We start from the raw sequence: 20,718 nt of genomic DNA, 5'->3' as shown, positions 1-20,718 counted from the left end.
ATTTGAGTAGAACATTATTAAATTTTAGAATTATAAATAGGAACAATTAAGTTTTGATTTTTTGATAGCCATTTGAATTTTACTGACTGCTTAAACAAACAGACTGAGTATTTTATAAATAAAGTTCATTTATGTTTAGATCTCTTTCTATAAAGGCAGACATATACAGACAGCTATACTTGTACCTGAAGGGTAGGTTGTTTTATATATACAAAATAATAGTATTCATTTTTTCAATTACTTTTGTATAATAGGTACGATAATATATGATGTGTAAATTCTTTATAAGTAGCAAAAGCCCAATAAAAATCTTAAAAGAAATAAATAAAATTGGACCAAATTACCTGGTCCAAGCAGCTTACTAATTTAGCTATTATTGATGGATATAGCTTAAGGATTTGCCAAAATCACTAATAAAGGAGACCAAACTGTGGTAACCAGAATGGAGTTCATGGGCATTTGTAAATAATTTTTTCTTGCTTTTAGCTGTCAAATTTAATGTCAAAAGGAAACTGAAAAGTGCAGAAGACAGAAGTAGATGTATTTAATAGCATCATTTTTAATTAAAAAGAAAAAAAAAAGAAGGAAGTGATTTACAAGACATGCAAATTTACCAAATCTTTTTAAGGAAAGACCAAGAAAAGCCCTGAAAGCCTTAATGTTGCTCAGGTTTCACGTAGGAGCACAGACCGGAAGGAGCCAAACCTGAAGAAGGAAGAGAAAAAGCCTAGGACTGTGTAAAAAAACATCACAGCGCAGTTAGCAAAGATGTCACCGGGGACGTATGGTTTACAAGCAGATGGTGGAAGGTCATACAGTCAGAGAATTATAGGCTGGAAGGGGACTGTAGGAGGTCATGTCTATACTTATCCCTCAAAAGCTCTATGGGGGGGAAGGGAGGAAACTGGAACGGACAAGGACTAAGTGGTGTGGTATTGTACTTCTAGACTAGTGCACTCAGTTGATAAACAGTGATTCTCAAATACTGTGATATTTCAAAAACATACAATGAAACCAAGGAAATTTAAGATCAGTACAGGACTACAGAAATGGTCCCAAGTGCAACTCCTGGTCTCTAGGTAGAGCTAAAGTAACTTGTTTTTGACAAATGACCAGAAAAGCCTCAAGTTCTTATGCCGCTCACTAAGAGAGAAACTCATCTTACTATAAGAAGGAAAATAACATATGAAGAGATTTCAAATGCTTTTCATGACATTAAAATTGTTTGCCTCTAATGTTCTTGTTTTTTATAGGCACTTTACAAAAGCAACTATGTTTTCTGTTGAAGCTAGCTTAACATATATATTCTAGTCTAACAAAAGTTCTGTATGAAGTCACTTATTTTGTAACATTATTATTTATAGTAACTAACTTTAGATGGTTCTGGTGGTTACCTCTGAATTAGCTAGTAAAATATCTGTCCCCTCCTAATAGATATTCCTTTTCCTTCTGCTGCCCCCTCCCTAACACATTCTCAGCTTTTCAGGTGAGCTGCTTAACTTACCACGGTCAGGTATCAAGCCAGTTCCTGGCCTCAGAAGAAGAAGAACTTTATTTCCACCAGCCTGAATGAGCTCAATTGCTCGAGTATGTGTGATGCCTTGTGTAGGTTCCCCATTGATTTCAACAATCTGGTCCCCAACCTAGACAGGGAACATTCACAGAAACAACATGAAACTACACATCCTCCTTCAGTTCTGTTTTGTCATCCCTAGAGCCACCCAACTCTGCTGAATGATCCTCTTTGTAAAATATTTAACTTGTGCACAGTGCTATTATGCTAGAGTTGTTGAGGAGTGGACAGGTGGTAGCAATAGGAAGAGATGATGTCCAGTTTTATTTACGCTATAAAAGTTTATATGACTAGCAAGCAGGATCTGGGCATCTTGAAGTCAAGAATCAAATTCTAAGTTTTCAACCAAAGGTTAAGTTGTGGGAGAGGTGAAGGCTCTATGACCCACATGATACCACAGAGATACCTCTGATTAATCTGCTGTGAAGGGTACTTTCCGACTCGAGCTGAATGTCCTAAATCCTAGGCATGTGGCTCCTCATCTTTGAAGTCTATCCTGGCCTCCAAGGAGAACTGCCTACTTCCTCTGTGTTGCCGCTATGCTCTGTACATACATGAGGCATCACCTAAAATTTATAGACTAAAACTCTAAGAAAATTCCGCTTGGAGAAATTCATACTAATATGAATACTTATTTAAAACCAATAGCTGGCTTACACTAAATGACTTTAGTGTGTAGTGATTTCCCTAGAAAACAAAAAAGCTAGGGATCAGAATAAAATGCCTCAGTACCATTGCTATTTACTAGAAATGTTGTCTGTAGTTATTTGAAAAGAAAAAGGAAACGTGAATGAGTGAAGTATAACTTCTGCAAAGGACCTGGTTAAAGATAATGATGGTAATGATTTAAAAATATAACCAGGGGCTTCCCTGGTGGCGCAGTGGTTGAGAATCTGCCTGCCGATGCAGGGGACACGGGTTCGTGCCCTGGTCCGGGAAGATCCCACATGCCGCGGAGCAACTAAGCCCGTGAGCCATGGCCGCTGAGCCTGTGCGTCCGGAGCCTGTGCTCCGCAACGGGAGAGGCCACAACAGTGAGAGGCCCGCATACCGCAAAAAAAAAAAAAAAAAAATAACCAGATTTTAAACATTTCGAGGTGACAAACAACTAAAAGGTATTGGCTTCAAAACAGAAAAACTGAACAATGGACAATTACTGAAATTCCAAAAAGCAATTCAAATATTTGCAGAGCTTACTAAAACAATGCAGAAATAACAGAAGAGGATGCAGTAATTATTTATCAGAGGTGAGTAGGATTGCTCTGTATCCACAGCTGCAGCAGAGCACAGTGGCTTGGAAACTGGGCTTTGGAGTCAGAATGTATGTGGTTAACTCCTGGCTCGACCTTGTCCTAGCAAAGTGGTCTCATTTTCCTCTCTGTTAAGCGGGGAAAACATTAGTAACTACCTACCTCCTGGGGTTGTTGGGAGGAATTAATGAGCTAAAAACAGGATTATACACCAAGCACAAATAAATGTTAATTTTCAAATGATTTATTTTCTGGTTTTCCAAAAAAAGATTTAAAGCATAGCGGGATGAGGGACTTCCCTGGTAGTATAGTGGTTAAGAATCTGCCTGCCAGTGAAGGGGACACAGGTTCGATCCCTGGTCCGGGAAGATCCCACGTGCCGCGGAGCAACTAAGCCTATGTGCCACAACTACTGAGCCTGCGCTCTAGAGCCCGCGAGCCAAAACTACTGAAGCCTGTGCACCTATAGCCCCTCTCCGCAACAAGGGAAGCCACCACAATGAGAAACCCGCACACTGCAATGAAGAGCAGCCCCAGCTCACCGCAACTAGTGAAAGCCCACGCACAGCAACAAAGACCCAAGCAGCCAAAAAAAAAAAAAAAAAAGTGTAGCAGGATGAAGATTCAACTATAGACTGCACCCTGTTCTATACAATGCAAAAACTTTTCAAGTAAACTAAGAAAATAGAACAAGTTTTATTGCATATTTATGGGAAAAAAATGAGTGAAGAAATGGAGGATATCACAAAATAGATGGATTTAACACATAAAGTGGAAAAAAAATCTAAAAAAACCCCCAAAATAAGATGGTAATAAACATAACAGGATGGAGAAAAAGTAATAATTCATTAAAAAAACCCCTTATATCCACAATAGGTATATAAGTGAAACAAAAGTCGGTACCCAGATTTCCTTTAATAAGTGATTATAGAAAAATCATTTTCATGAGGAAACACAGATGACAAATTAGCACCAGATATAAAACCCTCTGATAATTAGAGAAATGAAAATTAAAATAGATACTATTTGGAGCATGCTTTGGGTGCATCTTGTAAAAACGTGATGGAGGTTATAATTCATTTCAATTATATTCTTTGGCTTAAATTCTCTGTCCAAACCTGCATATTTCTTATTTTCAGCACAATAAATAAACTGCAAAAAACTTGTAATTGAACAGATCTGCCACCAGGTGTCATTTTTGTTTAATTTAAAAACTAAATTAGGGTGAAGGAGAGGAAAATCATGGTTTTAAGATTTATGGTACAGAGGCCCTCAAAAGGGGAAAAAGTTCTAAACTGGGCTACACAAAGCTTAAGATAAAAAAAAATCACACCTTTGAGAGGGAAGTGTAAACATTCTTTTAAAAGTTTGTTACTTAAAAAAATTTAAGTGTGATAAAAATACAAAAAATGGGGAATATATCTTTTGTTAAGAAGAAAGATTCAAGGTCAGGTTTTTGTATTATTGAAGAACAGAATTGTGGGGGACAGAGGAGAGGAGAGAGGAGAGAAGAAACAAATGAAAGGGGAAGAAAAAAATGAGAATAGGAGAACCAAAAGGGGGAAAGTAGGAAGAAGGATAGAGAAAAATTGTGTTCCTTTAAATAGTCACTTTTTTAAGGCAGTCTTGCAGTTTTTAAAACAACATCCACTAAAATGTATTAAAATGACAAACAATATTTCTAATACATTGCTTACATTATCTTACAACCTGTTAAGACCCTTTATGCCTCCCAAAGGAATTGAGTCCAAACGACATAATCATGGCCTGACGTGAAAGCACACAGACCAGGCTGAGAGACAATGGACCTGGGTCCCTCTGTGGCTGTGACTTAGTCTCCCTGAGCCTCAGTTTTAATCTGCAAGTGGGGATAATACCACCTACTTCACAGAGTTTTTGTGAGACTATAATACAAGTGAAAACATGTGGTCTGGAAGACAACAGACTCTTAATAGTTTCTAAATCTGATTCTGTTCTTTGTCAAATATTAAAAGTCCATAATATGGACTTTTTCCATTTAGCTGATTTCTCATTCCCTTAGCCCAGAACCTTTTTCCTTCCTCTCTAAATCTTAACAGGGTTTAAGGACCAGCTGAAGACTCACTAAATCTACAGATCCTCTCAACACCTTTCCATCTATATTAAAAGTTAACATTTTCTTGTTTTAGTGAATTATACTATTATACTGTTTGCTTATTCCTTCATATAGCCCAAGTCCTGTCTACCCAGTACTAAGTTCTGGGAGTTAATCTTAAATATTAAAAAAAAATTAATTCTCATTATCTAGAAATATTAACCATGCATTCTATTCTTTCAACAAATATCTATGGAGCAGCTACTATCAGTATTCAAGGCACTACTTCAGGTGCTGAAGATACTGGAATAATAGGTACAGGACACAAAGTACAGTGTCAGCTTAACAGAAAAGACATGGGAGAAGAGGAGAAAGGCAAGAGGAGAAGGCAGACAGGATGGATGTTCAGGTGGCTGGCTCCATGCACAAGTGTCAGCTGGAGATAAATTCTCATCTTTTGGGACAGTAGCCACCTGAGTAAGTTATCATTTACAGCAAAGCTCTTTACAGCAAAGCTCCCATGATCCCTACACCAAGTCAAGATTTTGATAATTTAGTAGCCAGAAAAATAATTCTCTGAAAGGCTGATTTATTTTATTAGAGTTTAGAACAAACCTGGGCATAGCAGTAATAGCTTATTTGCTTTTCTTTCAAATTTCAGTTTCTTTTTTATATTAAAGCTGATTTAATCACATAATTCTAAAGTTTATGTTCATTATTACGAATAACATGGGGCTTCCCTGGTGGCGCAGTCGTTGAGAATCTGCCTGCTAATGCAGGGGACACGGGTTCGAGCCCTGGTCTGGGAGGATCCCACGTGCCGCGGAACAACTGGGCCCATGAGCCACAACTACTGAACCTACGCATCTGGAGCCTGTGCTCCGCAACAAGAGAGGCCGCGACAGTGAAAGGCCCGCGCACCGCGATGAAGAGTGGCTCCCGCTCGCCACAACTAGAGAAAGCCCTCGCACAGAAACAAAGACCCAACACAGAAAAAAATAAAATAAATAAATAAAATTTTTTTTTAAAGTAGGCTTTCAAGATGACATTTAAAAAAAAGAATAACGTGGTTTAGAAATAGAATCCTTTAAGGCCTCTTTGCCTTTTATTTAGTGAGATTAGTGTATCTGAGGGTTATATTTGAAACCAACATTTCAATTATATCCTAGTTTTTGGTTTAACTGGAGTTTTGTGATACAATATACAATAGGAGATATTTTTAAAACTCCAGATTTAAATGACTTAAAGGTTTTTTTTTTTAAAAAGGCAGGGGGTGGAGGAAAAAAAGGACCAAGAAAATCAGAAATAAGTATGCCATCCCCATAAACAGTGCCTCAAACTGCTCTTACTAAAACTTTAAGAAGTTTACTTGGGCCATGTATTTTACATGGCATTATAGCTCTGCGTTTTGTGCAGGTTCAGAGTAGTTACCCAACTACGCACAGCTACAAGGTGGCAGAACCAGAGTTCGATCCTTGTCCTGTCTGATTTCCAAACCCATGTTCTCCCCACTTTACTAAACTGTCCCTACAAGAGAGTGAACTGCAGCGAGAGCAAACAGCTCAGCTTCAGCGCACTAATGGACTTTGGCCGTCAGCGCCCTCCAGCTCTGCGTCTGCTGCTCTGCGTTCTCACCCTCCCCATTTTCTCTACTTTCTATGGTCCACTAATGACAGGCCTTATCCAGAGTCCTGCCCCTGGCCCACAACTCTCTAAATCTTCTCCTTTAGTGACCTCATCCACAGCAAAGGCATCAGTTATCACTTACTTCTGTCTGGGTAGTGTCACAATCTGGGACTTTACCTCTTGTGCTAACTGCCTGCTAAATGTTTACACCTCCTCAACCAGCTGGTCCTTCAACATGACTACAACTTAGTACATCATCATTCTTTGCCAAATCCTTTCTGCCACTGGCCTCCCTCACTTTTTTTCATAGTACAGGCAGGGTGAAGCCTCTAAGCCATCCTTTACTCTTTTTTTTCCTTCATCCTTCACTCATTTAATACTTGTCAGTCATCTAAACTGGCCTTTTCTGCATTAACAGTTGATCCCACATGCATCACTTACCGTCCACCCAAAGTACTACCATCCAAGTTACACTCCCACCACCATGACTGGATGCCTAAACTATAGCTAGCCCTATCCCTCATCCATCCTACAAACCAAGAGACTGATTTTATCAGTGTATTGGTCTCAGGGGGAACTGTTGGCGCAAAAGCCTTTTGTGACTTTCCACTGTCTTGGACCTACATACTGGTGATTCATCCTACTTTCATATTCTCATTTTCTTCTACCCTCCTATGTATTTCCTAAATAGACTCTGGGTAAACTTGACCACTTGCAGTTCCCTATATATGACATGTACTTCCTTCATTTTACCCCTTTGCTCATTTCTTCAGCCTGGAATGTTTTCTTAATCTATCCCTGTTGAAATCCTATTGACTGTCCAATGCCACCTCTTCTATGAAATCTTCTCTACTCATATTTACCTACTTTGAACTTGTACAAAAGTCTAGTCCTTTAGAGAATGCATGGTATCTTGTTTTGGGGTCACTCTTTCTCCCAGCTCATTCAGTACCATGTATAAATCCTTGGGTAAAGCAAACACTCAGTAAATGTTTATGAAATGAGCAATGGGAGTGGAATAGTGATGTGCATAATTCAAAACTGCAATCACCCAGAAGACTTTTCTAATCATTGTTAGAATATACCATCTAATAATGTGCCGGGGTCATCTGCCTTTCTAATTAGTTTACTTAGTTAAAAGTAAAAGAAAAATAAAAAGGAGAAGAAGAAAAAGAAAAATATCTCTTTCCCTGATGCCTATTGGTAGCAGAGGGAGGAAGTCCAAAGTTCTCTTGAATAGGAAGGGGAAGGCTGTCCGGATTTTATAATTTTTAGCATATAATTGAATACCAGTAAATTAACTATTTAAAAAAAAATTGAGCCCAGCAAATGTCTTCTATATAAGAATCCTCTAAGTAACATCTAGAGAAGGAAGGAAAATATCTTTTGCAGATCCATAAACCATCTGGCCTCAATGCCATGTACAAAGCTATAGTGTTTCAGAGCTGAAAACACCTATGCAGGAACATTGCTGATGTGATTTCTAGTCCTGCAGATGATAATAAAGGTTGGGAGAGTCATGCTTTTCGACCTCTGGCTCCCTCTAGAAGTAGCTAAGAGGGAAAAAAAAATCCTGGGATTATTGTTTCTTGGAAGAACTCGATGATTCTGTTTCATCCTGGCTTTCCCAAGACTTTTAATAAGATGAAAGTATATTTTATTTATTAATCCATTTGCCCTTGCATGTTGACTATGTAAGTAAAATTTATTTCTTCTTACTGACCAAAGTCAAGCCAGCGCAAGCAGCCTAACTGCAATACAGTAGAGCACCCTGCAAAGAGGAAATGAAATAATGACAAGCATCTGCCTTTCAGGTTTTAGTGATGGAGAATCTTGCTTCATAGATTCAGGAGGTTTCTGCATTCCCTTAAATCAACTATTTTCAGAAGTTTCCAGTCCAGAGCCAGAACCAAAGGTTGCAGAGAGAAGCCAACTCACGTGAATTCTGCCATCTTTGATGGCAGGACCATCCTCAGCGAGACGCAGGATGAACAGCCCCATGTTGTATTCCTTCCCACCCCTGAGGCTGAATCCAAAGCCCCGGGGGCCTCGCTCCAGCTCCACTGGGTAACAACCAAGGCTCTAGAGAGAGAGAAGTGTAAGGAAAACAAGTTTACATGGACTGCTTTGTTTAAAGTTTGAAGAAAGACTCCTTTTATGGCCGGAAGAAATGATTTATACTCTCAATACGCACTTTTAAAAAAAATTGAAGTACAGTTAATTTACGATGTTGTTAGTTTCAAGTGCACAACAAAGTGACTGTTACACATGTATATATATCTGTTCTTTTTCAGATTCTTTTCCATTATAGTTTATTACAAGATACTGAGTATAGTTCTGTGCTCTACAGTAGGTCCCTGTTGATTACCTATTTTATATATAGTAGGGTGTATATGTTATCTCAAACTCCGAATTATCCCGTCCCCGCGCCCCATCCCCTTTCGGAAACTTAGTGTCTTCTATATCTGTGGGTCTGTTTTTGTTTTGTAAATAAGTTCATTTGTAGCATTTTTTGGGGATTCCACATGTAAGTGCTATCATATGATATCAATATGCATTTCTATATCATAAGGAAGGAATGTACGTTTTGGTCGAAGGGCTACTTAATTTCTATAAATGCAGCCTAAATTAATTTGAAGATTACATGTCTTCTCTACTAGTTGGTCAATATGCAACAGAACAATAAGAGAACAGAATTTTGAACAGTGCTTCCTTTAAGCAGATTTTGACTAATTTTCCTGAAAAGAGAAAAAAAAAAAAAACCCACCCCAAATCCTTCTTTGATTAACTAAAACACTGCTATTTCTAGGTACTCAACTAAGGGTTAAAATTTCTCCGGTAGAGGATAAACTTCTTTTTCACTCTTTACGTCATCTCATGGACACTAAGAGAATGCCAAACACAGAGTAGGTCCTTAAGAATGATCAATTTTGGGAACAAATTTATCTGAACTGATTTGCAATTAAAATTCATCAGTGTCAGTGATTCATCAACTGAAAAGAACAGTCTGCATCTAGGGGGAATCTCTGTTACCTGATTGTGCCGACTGCCTATGACTGAAATCACTGCAGTGTCGGGCTGTGCAAGGTGCTTGTGGTCAGACCACGAGTGTCTGTAAGAAGTGGAGACGTCTTTTCCAATTTCACCTTCTGTGACACTTCTACAGGAAAGAGAAATCAAGTCACTCTCTGAAGTGAGAATATGAAAAACAGCCTAAAAGTAAAAGCAGATCAATTTCTTTTCCTTTAAAAGCTGAATTTTGCCATTCTCCCTCTGACAAACTGCTATTAAGACAGGCTGTATCTAGAAGCAGAGAGATGCCAGGCAAAAACTAGCCATTAACTCCAGCATGGCTTAAAGTCTGTCAACACCCCCATGCTGTTTTTTTGTTTTTTTTGTTTTAAGGGTGTCTCAGCACAGTTTACATCAAGGAAAACTGCACTCAAGTCACTGAACCGGAGGGCAGATAAGCTGACCTTGTTACAGTGAAAAATGGCTCTCCTGCAGTACCAATGCCTGTGAAGATGCTGAATTTTTGGAAATTTAGTTTTTGTTTCATGACTAATATTTTCAACGAAAGAGGAAAGAAATATGCACAGATACTGCTCGGGTAGTCTAAGAAGATGGTAATCGATGTGGGTCTGGGGCTTCCCTACCAAAACCGTGAGGACCTAGAGCAGCAGAGTAGGTGCTACTGTCACTTCTTTCTAATCCCCACCTGTTACGCTGTACCCTGGGCTGGGGCTGGGAAGAGGGGGAGGAAGGGACAGAGGGATTGGACGGAGTAGAAGCCTCATCTTGACCTAACCGGCTGGCTTCTGCATAATTGTGTGGAGATGAGTGGTGGTGGGTGGGTGATGAAAAGTGGGGAGATGAGCAGAGAAAAAAACCAAAACCTGAGAAGAGCAGCCCCACCTGTCCCCAGGTATGTGGTTGGCCTGTGACTGTCCCACGGGCCTGTGCAGCAGGGCTGGGCTTTGCCTGGCGGAGTTTGTTCCTGATGGTGGACCAAGATGCTCTGTTCAAAGGAGAAACAAGAGAAATAAGAATTTGTACATAAAAATGTGAAAGTGAGACAGTAACAAGTGGTTGTCACTTTCCCGACGGTAGTGACTTTACACAAGCAGCACTGCTGTCAGCTGCTTGCAACTGGAACTAACATCTTTTTCCCTGTGGCTTCTGATTGATGTTTATGTTTGAAAAGAACAGGAATCTTTCTTACTGCACATGCTTTCCCTCTTTCACCTTTGTTTTGGTCGTCCACACAACATGAAAATCAGAAATGAACACACTCCATACTATTATCTAGAGGACTGAGCTCTGGGAACTACCTTGTAACATATTTATGGGTTTCCAGAGTGCACTGCCCATAACTGGTAAACCACTCTAGATGACAAAGACAGGTCTCAGGAATGCTGGAACACAGAGGCCAGTCTGGAAATTACACACGTACCTTTAACCTGAATCTTTAATGTAGCAGTAGTTACTTCACCTGACTCTAGTATCAAAGAGAAACTTATAAAATCATCCTGAGTATTGACAAATGCTTATAAAGATTTTACTGATTCTATTTGCTAAGAGCACAGATGTAAGTGAAAAAAGGCATATTTGTTTCAGTATCATCCTCAGCAGCTCCAGAACTCCTGTTGTTCCTTGAAGGCAGATTTCATAACTAAGCAAAGTAACTGCTTGCATCTAGAACTAGATGCCAATTCATGGGAGATGACAATTAAAAGATACTCTGGAGGTTGTCAGACTCATATTTATTTTTAAAGCTGAAACTTTGGGACTTCCCTGGTGGCGCAGTGGTTAAGAATCTGCCTGCCAACGTAAGGGACACGGGTTCGAGCTCTGGTCCAGGAAGATCCCACATGCCATGGAACAACTTAAGGCCGTGCGCCACAGCTACTGAGCCTACGCTCTACAACCCACGAGCCACAACTACTGAGCCCACGTGCCACAACTACTGAAGCCCGCATGCCTAGAGCCCATGTTCTGCAACGAGAAGCCACCGCAATGGGAAGCCCACGCACCGCAACTAGAGAAAGCCTGCACGCAGCAACGAAGACCCAACACAGCCAAAAAAAAAAGCTGAAACTTTCTAATGTTTTATCCCACCCCAATTTTAAAACATAGGATATTTTAAAATATCAAAGAGAGCACAGATTAATGATTAAGACCATGAACTTTGGAGCAAGACTGATGGGGTTTCAGCCAGATCCCATCATTTACTAGCTATGTGTTCTTGAACAAATTAATTCTCTGTGCTTCTAATCATCTCATCAATGAAAAGGGAATTACAGCTACCTCGTGGTGTTATTGTATAGATAAACATGCTTAGAACAGTGCCTGGCATATCATATTCACTATATAAATGTTTCTGTTAAAATGATCATTATGGTTATCATAATCATCCCAATGGTTGGTGCTATGTTTCTTGTTTGGGGCTATATTTCTCTTAAGGTGTACAGTCTGAAATATTTACCTAACTTAGCAAAAATGTTCCAGGTAAGAGGCCATTTTTAGGTTAGAACATGTAGAAACTGATAAAATCTGAATCTCAAATATAATGAAAACAGAGAAAGGCTGATGTGAAAAACAAGGAATAGGAATGTTTAGGAAGCAATTTCCATTGAGAAAGCTGGGACTTCAGGGTCACTAAATACATCAGTATTTTATGGCTTGGATTAAGTTGTTTCTCTTCAAAGTTCTTGGAACTAAAAACATAGATAAATAATTTATTCTTATTTAAGAACTTCTTATAACTGAAAGTAACTGAGAGTACTCTGAAAACACAGGCCAGGGTATAAACAGCGGCGGGAGGAGGGTAACGATATCTGGCTAAGCTGTGGCAGCCCCTGAGGATTTCTGATGCTCTGACTTTGCCTGCTGGGCTTGTGTGTCTACATGGATTTCAACATGTACCAGATGTAGAGATGGAGGCCCAGCCTTTGCAGAACTTATCCAGAGGGTTGTCTTTCCTCTTTAAAATCAAATGATCCAAGAAGGGAGAGTGGTGCATGAACTTTTTTTAATTTTTATTTTTGGTGGGGGGTGACCTGGAAATTTATTTCTTGCACTTTTATTTACTATTGTGAATTTAATTTTAGTAATTACCTTAACAAATTACTTCTGTTGGCCTCCTTGCTGACCTCCTTGCCACCAATCTCATGTTTATTCCACCTCCCAGGTTCTAGTCCTGGCACATACATTGAAACATACCACGGCCTTGCTTAGAAACCTACGGCAACTTCCTATTGCTCAGAAGATATTATCCAAACTGTCACCTGGCACTCCTGGCTTCCCACTTCATCTCCTGTTCAAAATGTCATGTCCTCTGTGAAATCTTACCTGTTCCTTAAGCACACTGTTTTCATAGCATTTACCACATTGTGTCAGGGCTGGGTGAATACCTGTCTCCCCTGATAGACTGTGAAATCCTTGACTGCAGGAATCGCACTTCATTCATATTCTTGCGCCCATTAGAAATCCCAGAAGTCATTCCACCTTTGCTCACGGGGTATGTCAACTTCTAGTTACCTGCCTCTAAACGTGAGTGCCCATTATAGAGTTGAATCCTCTTCTGTCATTATAAATTCATGGCTACTGTTGAGGAAATGGAAACTGCTGGGAAAAATTACATCTATCAACAAGATGACTGGGAGATCCTTGTACCTTTGTATTAGTCCAATTTAGATATATTTTTTGGCTTCACTAGCTTGGCTAGAGCAATGGGTGTATAACTTCAGAGCAGGACACTATAAGTAAGCTGATCAATTTCAAGTTTTCCTCTATCTTTCCCTAAGGACGAGAGATGTCACAGCTAGGCAAAAAGCACCACATATTGGTGCTTACTCTTTCAGTTACATGTTTTTTTCATTTTCCTCAAGGTTAAATAAACTTTCTATCATGGTATTCTTTTCATTTTTAGTCCTTCAACCCATGCTACATAACTTCTCCAATTCATTTCTGTGTTAAAAGATGTTCTGCTTTTCAAAGTTAAATATTTATTCCATGATGTCAAACAGGCCTATGTTCGCTCTGAACTCTATCTGAAGATTCTTGTAAAGCAATGGGTTAAGTATATCTTTCCCACAATGAGAATTAAACTTTTGCTGGAGTTTCTGTATGTAACTATTTCAGAGAAAGTATATTATCAGAGGATAAACACAAAATCTCACAGTTAAACTTTAGCAACAAACATTCTAATATATTGGGAATCATCTTTACCAAGAATAAATAAGAATCTCATGAAAGAACTTTCTAAAATTCTATTGAAAAGATGACCTGAATAACTGAAGAGATAGCCCATACTCTTAGGTGGGGTGACTTAATATTTAAAGGTATAAATTTTCCCGAAGTTAATATATTTTCAATATATTCCAATAAAAATTGCAGCTGGAATTTTTAGAGTAGCTTAATAATTGGCTCTAAAATTTTACATGGAAAAATTTCATGAATACCTAGTTGATTTGGTGGGGGCTTGGAGAAAGACGTGCCTTAACAGACAGATACTAGAATATACCACAAAGTTACAGACTAAAAAAAAAATGTGTGTGTGTGTGTGAATATATATGTACACACACTCTTAAAAATTATATTTATATGTATTAAAATTATATGTATATATACAATAGGTACATATAGATAATAATAGATAAACTAGCAGAACAGAATAAAGAGCTTGGAGATTCTTTGTTTTCTTTTTTTTAACATCTTTATTGGAATATAATTGCTTTACAATGGTGTGTTAGTTTCTGCTGTATAACAAAGTGAATCAGCTATACGTATACATATATCCCCATATCCCCTCCTTCTTGCCTCTCCCTCCCACCCACCCTATCCCATCACTCTAGGTGGTCACAAAACACCGAGCTGATCTCCCTGTGCTATGTGGCTGCTTCCCACTAGCTATCTGTTTTACATTTGGTAGTGTATATATGTCAATGCCACTCTCTCACTTTGTCCCAGCTTACCCTTCCCCTTCCCCGTATCCTCAAGTCCATTCTCTACGTCTGTGTCTTTATTCCTGTCCTGCCCCTACATTCTTCAGAACTCTTTTTTTTTTTAGATTCCATATATATGTGTTAGCATGAGGTATTTGTTTTTCTCTTTCTGACTTACTTCACTCTGTATGACAGATGCTAGGTCCACCCACCTCACTACAAATAACTCAATTTCGTTTCTTTTTATGGCTGAGTAATATTCCATTGTATACATGTGCCACATCTTCTTTATCCATTCATCTGTCGATGGACACTTAGGTTGCTTCCATGTCCTGGCTATTGTAAATAGTGCTGCAATGAACATTGTGGTACGGAGATTCATGTTTAAAGGGGAGGTTAATATACAGAAGAGATGGCTCCACAAATCAATGAGGAAAAGAAGTACTATCTAATAGATGGTACTAGAAAAACTGGCTCACTGTAAGAATAAAAAATAAAACTGGATCCCTCCTAAAACTATATGTAAAGGTAGGCTCCAGATGGATTAAAGACCTAAATGCAAAATGCAAAATTAGAAATCTAATAGACGACAATATAAGAGAAAATTTCTGTGACATGGGATGGGGAAGGATAACTTATCTTAAATAAAACTTCAAAAGCACAAGCCATAAGGTACTGAATAAAAATTGACTAATCTGGTGACATCTAAATTAAGACTCTGTATAATGAAGGGTACCATAGTCAAAGTTAACATACAGATGACAGGAAAAGGTATTTATGCTTTTTAAAACTAAATTGGACTAATGCCTATAATTTGAAAGGAATCTCTAAAAATCAACACGAAAAAGACAGCAATCCCACAAGAAAAATGAGTAAAGGATATGAAGAGGCAATTTACAAGAAAAAAAAAAAACCCCAAACAAGCATCCAAACAGATGCTCAAATTCATGGGTAATCAGAGAAATGCAAATTATATACCAATGAAGTAACACTTTCCTTGCTGTACACTAGCCAACTTGAGAGCTGGATAATGCTGAGTATTGGTGGGGATGTGAAGATAAAGAATCATCAGTGTTCTGTCGGTGGGAGTGTAGATGGCTCCAGCAATTACAGAGGACAATCTGATAGTACTTGGTCAAAGTAAGCAATTTCTTTGATCAAGCAATTTCACTCCAATAAATTCTCACACTGTTTTATAAGGTACATATATGAAGGTATAGAGGATAGTTTGTGATAATGTAGAGTTGGAGATGGTGTGGCTGTCTATGGGGGAGGAGACAGGTAATATGCGGTAAATATACAGTATGGAAAATGGTCAAGTAGTTAAAAGCAGTAGATTGTGTTCACCCAGCAACTCAGATAAATCTTGAAGGCACTTGATGCTACGATACCAAAAGCACAAGCAACCAAAGAAAAGATAGATAAATTAGACAACAGTAACATTAAATTTTTGTGCATCAGACGACAATATCAAAAAAGTGAAAAGACAACCTGCAAAATGGGAGAAAAGACTTGCAAACCATGTATCAGATAAGGATCTAAAATCAGAATATAAAGAAGCCTTATAACTCAACAAATAAAAAAGACAACCCAATTAAAAGTGAGTAAAGGATGTGAATAGACATTTCTCCAAAGAAGATATGCAAGCGACCAACAGCACACGAAAAGACGCTCAACATCATTAGTCACCAGGGAAATACAAATCAAAACCACGATGAGATACTATTGTATTTCACACTCACTAGAATGGCTTAAAACACACATATACATACACACACACACACACAAAGGAAAATAAATGGTGACGATGTGGAGAAATTGGAAGCCTCATACATTACTGGTGGGAATATATAACAATGCAGCTCTTGTGGAAAACAGTTCGACAGTTCCTCAAAAAGTTAAACATGACATCATATGACTCAACAATTCCACACCTACGTATACACCCAAGAAAAATGAAAACATGCATCTGTACAAAAACTGTATGCCAATGTTCATAGTAGCATTATTCATAATAGAAAAAAATAGAAACAACCCAAGTGTCTATCAAATAATGATTAAATAAGCAAAATGTATATACACATCATAGGATATTATTCCTTAGTCATAAAAAGGACATGCTACAACACAGATGAAACACGAAAACATTTTGCTAAGTGAAAGAAGCCAGACACAAAAGGTCAGATATAATTCCATTTACATGAAGTATCTAGCAAATCCATAGAGAAAGAAAGTAGAGTAGTGGTGTCTTATAGGGGTGATAAAATGTTCTGGAATTGGTGGGGATGGTTGTATAACCTTATGAATATACTAAAAACCACTGACTTGTATACTTTAAAACAATGAAATTTATAATACTTGAGTTATGTCTCAATTAAAAAGAAAAAAGAAGATACAACAACTAAATGCCATGTAAGATCCTGGATTAGATTCTGTAACAATAAAGTGACATTTAAAAAAAGAAAGCATATGGTTCTGAGACAAAAACCAGCATAAAATCTATAACACAATACCAGTTATACAACTCAAAAAATAAAGGCAGACACACACAAAAACATGTATTTGAAAAGACATAAATAAAAGGAGGCACATAAAATACACTGGCATAACTGCCAGTGGGAGTAGTGAGAGAAATGAGAGTGGAAAATGGAGACAAGTGAGAATAAACAGATAAATCAATGGAAAACAAAACAAAACGAAAATGATGGCAACACTACCAGAACCATTCTAACACAGCCCTTGGTAGCCTTTGGGAACTTGTGTCCACTCTTAAAAATGAAATGAACAAGACCTGACACAACATTAGGAATCAATTTTTAAAAATCATACAATTTAAAGATTTCTTTCCAATAAGCAGGAACAAGCAGGCTGAGTCAGTTTATGCTCTAGACTTGAGAAGGAGTTGCCCTGGTGAAGAGGTGGCAGTGTTGTGGGAATGCCACACAGCAGGGGGAGTCCCAAGTCCTGAATGTGTTTGAGAGTTTTATACCACACAACGACACTTGACTTGGGAACTTGGCAAAATAAGAACAGATACTGAATCATATCTAGCAAAAGGTGGAAAAGAAGGTGAAGGAAACAAGTTTTCTTTTTCCAGGTAACTGTCTTTTATTGATTTATAGTGAATGGCTTATGGAGAGGCGGGGAGGAGTATCACATGGGATGCAATGCAGCTCTGAGGTATCAATCTGAATGCGTGGGGTTTTTTTTTGTTGTTGTTGTTGTTTTTTGCGGTACGCGGGCCTCTCACTGCTGTGGCCTCTCCCGCCGTGGAGCACAGGCTCCGGATGCGCAGGCTCAGCGGCCATGACTCACGGGCCCAGCCGCTCCACGGCATGTGGGATCTTCCCAGACTGGGGCACGAACCCGTGTCCCCTGCATCGGCAGGCGGACTCTCAACCACTGCGCCACCAAGGAAGCCCTGAATGTATGATTTCTGAAAACAGCTGTAGAGCTGTAAGTATTCATTTGACTCTTTAGTGCAATTGACAGACTTCAGAGAAGCTTAGACGTCTTACGAACTCCATTAATGGGACAGAAGGGACACTTTCTATTTTACCTGAGAAAAGTAAGAGATTCTGAATGTTCCCACAGTTTAATAAAACTTGGAGTATAGTAAAAATAAGGTGTAATCATTGAAATGAGATTTTACATGTCAAATGTGATTGTATTTTAAGAGGTTGCACCTACATATGAAATAACACTTTAAAGCATGGATCTGCTAGGGTGTTTCCCACAACCCTTCCACTTTTCGTAAACACTGATTGGCATTATATAAGAAATCTTAAGATTGTCCAGAAGACAAGTCCAGAAGTATTTGGGCCAGAATGTCAAAGTTAATTTTTTTTTTTTTTTTTTTTTTTTTTTTTTTTTGCCATGCCACGCAGCTTATGGGATCTTATTTCCCAGAGCAGGGATTGAACCCCAGCTCTCAGCAGTGAAAGCTCGGAGTTCTAACCACTGGACTGCCAGGGAATTCCAAAGTTAATTTTTAAACGGAAGAAAAACAACTGAGTAATTTTGGACAACCTCGAAAACACCATCAACAATAAAGGGTAATTTTGAAAAAAAAATTATACTAATATCATTCAGCAGTAGAAAGACCACTTCTTTCTCTGTCTCAAGACTACTCAAAGTGTGGTCCATTAGTCAGTCAGCAATAAGGTGCATACTGATACTGAGAGTAAAATTTTTTTAATTTTATAATGATTCAACAGAATAATTTTCATTTAATTTTTATTGATTTTACAAAAGTGCTGGTCTGTGATGAACTGGGAAAAAAACCACTGATACTTCTACATATGGTTTGAGAAACACTGATGTATACTACTGCTAGTTCCACTACTTCTAGCAGCTTCTATCACTACTGCATGCCAAGCATGGTGATATAAGTGCACTACATACATCATTCTCAGAACAACCCTGAAATGTCACAACCCTGTGGCACTGAGGCCTGCTTTTCTTTGTGGGTCACGGAACAAATTTAAGGCTAAAAAGCAAGCCAAAGAGATCATGGTAAAGAAACTGAGATAAAAAAATCTTACCAAAATCATATTAAGTAACAATAAGCCTTCATTCAAAAAATTTGATTGAGCACTCACTATGTGGTTAACACTGTTTTAGGCCCTTGGGATTTAGCACCAAACATGACAAAATCTCTAACTTCATGAATCTTACGACTTTACATTCTAGTAGGGGAGACGACAATAAACAAATAAACTCATAGTTCAATAACCTCAGGTAGAGGTAAGTACAATGAAGAAAAGTAAAGCTGAAAAACAGAAAGAGGCTCACAGATATAGAAAACAAACTTAGAGTTACCAAAGGGGAAGGGGGATAGGGGAGGGATAAATTAGGAGGTTGGGATTAACATATACACACTACTATATATAAAATAGATAATCAACAAGGACCTATTGTATAGCCCAGGGAACTATACTCAATATTATGTAATAATCTATAAGGGAAAAGAATCTGAAAAGGAATATATATATGTGTGTATATATATATATATATATATATATATATATATATATATACACATAACTGAATCACCGTGCTGTACCTGTAAAACTAACATGATTTTGTAAATCAACTATACTTCAATAAACATTTTTAAAATTAATAATTAAATTAAATTTTTTTAAAGAGTAAAGCTGAGTAAAGGAAGACTGGGTCAGGCAGGGGGAGGGTTATTTTAGATACCGTGATTAGTTAGGAAAGGCACAGCAGTTAGGAGCACAGATTCTAGAGCCTGTATTCAAATACTTGTTCTGTCACTAGTTTTATGACCAGGGGCAAGTTCTCTAACTGCTCTGTGGCTCATTTCCTCTCCTATAGAATGGGACATTAATAGTGCCGACCTAGGGTTAGGGTGAGGATTAAATGATTTAGCAGATGTAAAGTACTTAGGACAATAGCTGCCACATAGTAAGTGCTTCTTAAATATTATTATTTCCTTAGGCAGTGAGTGAGGGAGGCAGCCCTGCAAAGAGGTGGTAAGATAATGACAGTTATCACTAGATGAGCACCTTAGGGTATTTATGTAGATTATGTACATTTTCACCTTTAATTTTCATAGTGATCCTGAAATAGATATCATTATTCCCACCCTACAGATTAAAAACTGAAGGTTAGAAATGTTAAGTGGCTTGTTCAAGGTCAGACAACTAGCTAATAGGTGTCAGTGAACTCTTGTCAGTCAAAAGCTTACTTCTATTAGAGTTATACTGCCTCTGCTAGGTATTGGCATAGAACTGAAAATCTCCTGACTTACTTTGCTCATTCGCTCATTCATCCATTTACTCATTCCTTCATTCAAAAAAATATTTACTGAGTGCCTAGCAAGTATCCTAGTCAATTGGTAACATTTTCTTTGTATTCAAAGAGCAGACCCTTTGATAGGGAGATAGTGATGTAATAGTGCTCAGTGAATTGCAGAGATAAGGAGTGCTATGGGACTGGGGAAGGAAGCCCATGTGCACAGAGGCCAATGAGGACCAGTTCAAGAGAGGATCTGGAAAGAGAGAGACAGAGAGACAGAGAGAGAGAGAGAGAGAATTTGGAAAAAACTGGGAGGTAAATTTAAAAGGCAGGCTGGGAACAAAATCATAAAACACTTTCTGTGCAGAGAGCAGGGAAGCACTGGAGCTTGCACTGAAGAGGACTTTAGAAGGAAGAAGCAGAGTCTGGGACAGAGTCTGGGCAGAGTGCAGAACAGGCTAGAGAAGGGAAAAGAGCAGAGGCAGG

At 38.4% G+C, this 20,718-nt stretch overlaps 1 protein-coding gene across 4 annotated transcripts in view; it reads right to left on the bottom strand.

Moving 5' to 3' along the window:
- The window catches only part of MAGI3 (membrane associated guanylate kinase, WW and PDZ domain containing 3), a 255,355-nt gene that overhangs the window by 3,029 nt on the left and 231,608 nt on the right, over positions 1-20,718 (bottom strand). For 2 of the 4 annotated variants that reach the window (XM_059060494.2, XM_059060502.2), the window contains exons 17-21: positions 10,439-10,541; positions 9,557-9,683; positions 8,462-8,605; positions 1,505-1,643; positions 615-705 (exon numbers count right to left, since the gene is read on the bottom strand). In XM_059060494.2, coding sequence (XP_058916477.1) covers positions 656-705; positions 1,505-1,643; positions 8,462-8,605; positions 9,557-9,683; positions 10,439-10,541 — 563 coding nt within the window. In that variant the 3' untranslated portion in view covers positions 615-655. The remainder of the gene's footprint in view (positions 1-614; positions 706-1,504; positions 1,644-8,461; positions 8,606-9,556; positions 9,684-10,438; positions 10,542-20,718) is intronic. The other 2 variants (XM_059060460.2, XM_059060470.2) reach the window with 1 other exon arrangement.

Source organism: Kogia breviceps, chromosome 1 (assembly GCF_026419965.1).
Source record: "Kogia breviceps isolate mKogBre1 chromosome 1, mKogBre1 haplotype 1, whole genome shotgun sequence".
In the NCBI taxonomy this organism is placed as follows: domain Eukaryota; kingdom Metazoa; phylum Chordata; class Mammalia; order Artiodactyla; family Physeteridae; genus Kogia; species Kogia breviceps.
Note: the sequence above shows the minus strand (reverse complement) of the source record. Positions and strands in the feature narration are given on the sequence as shown.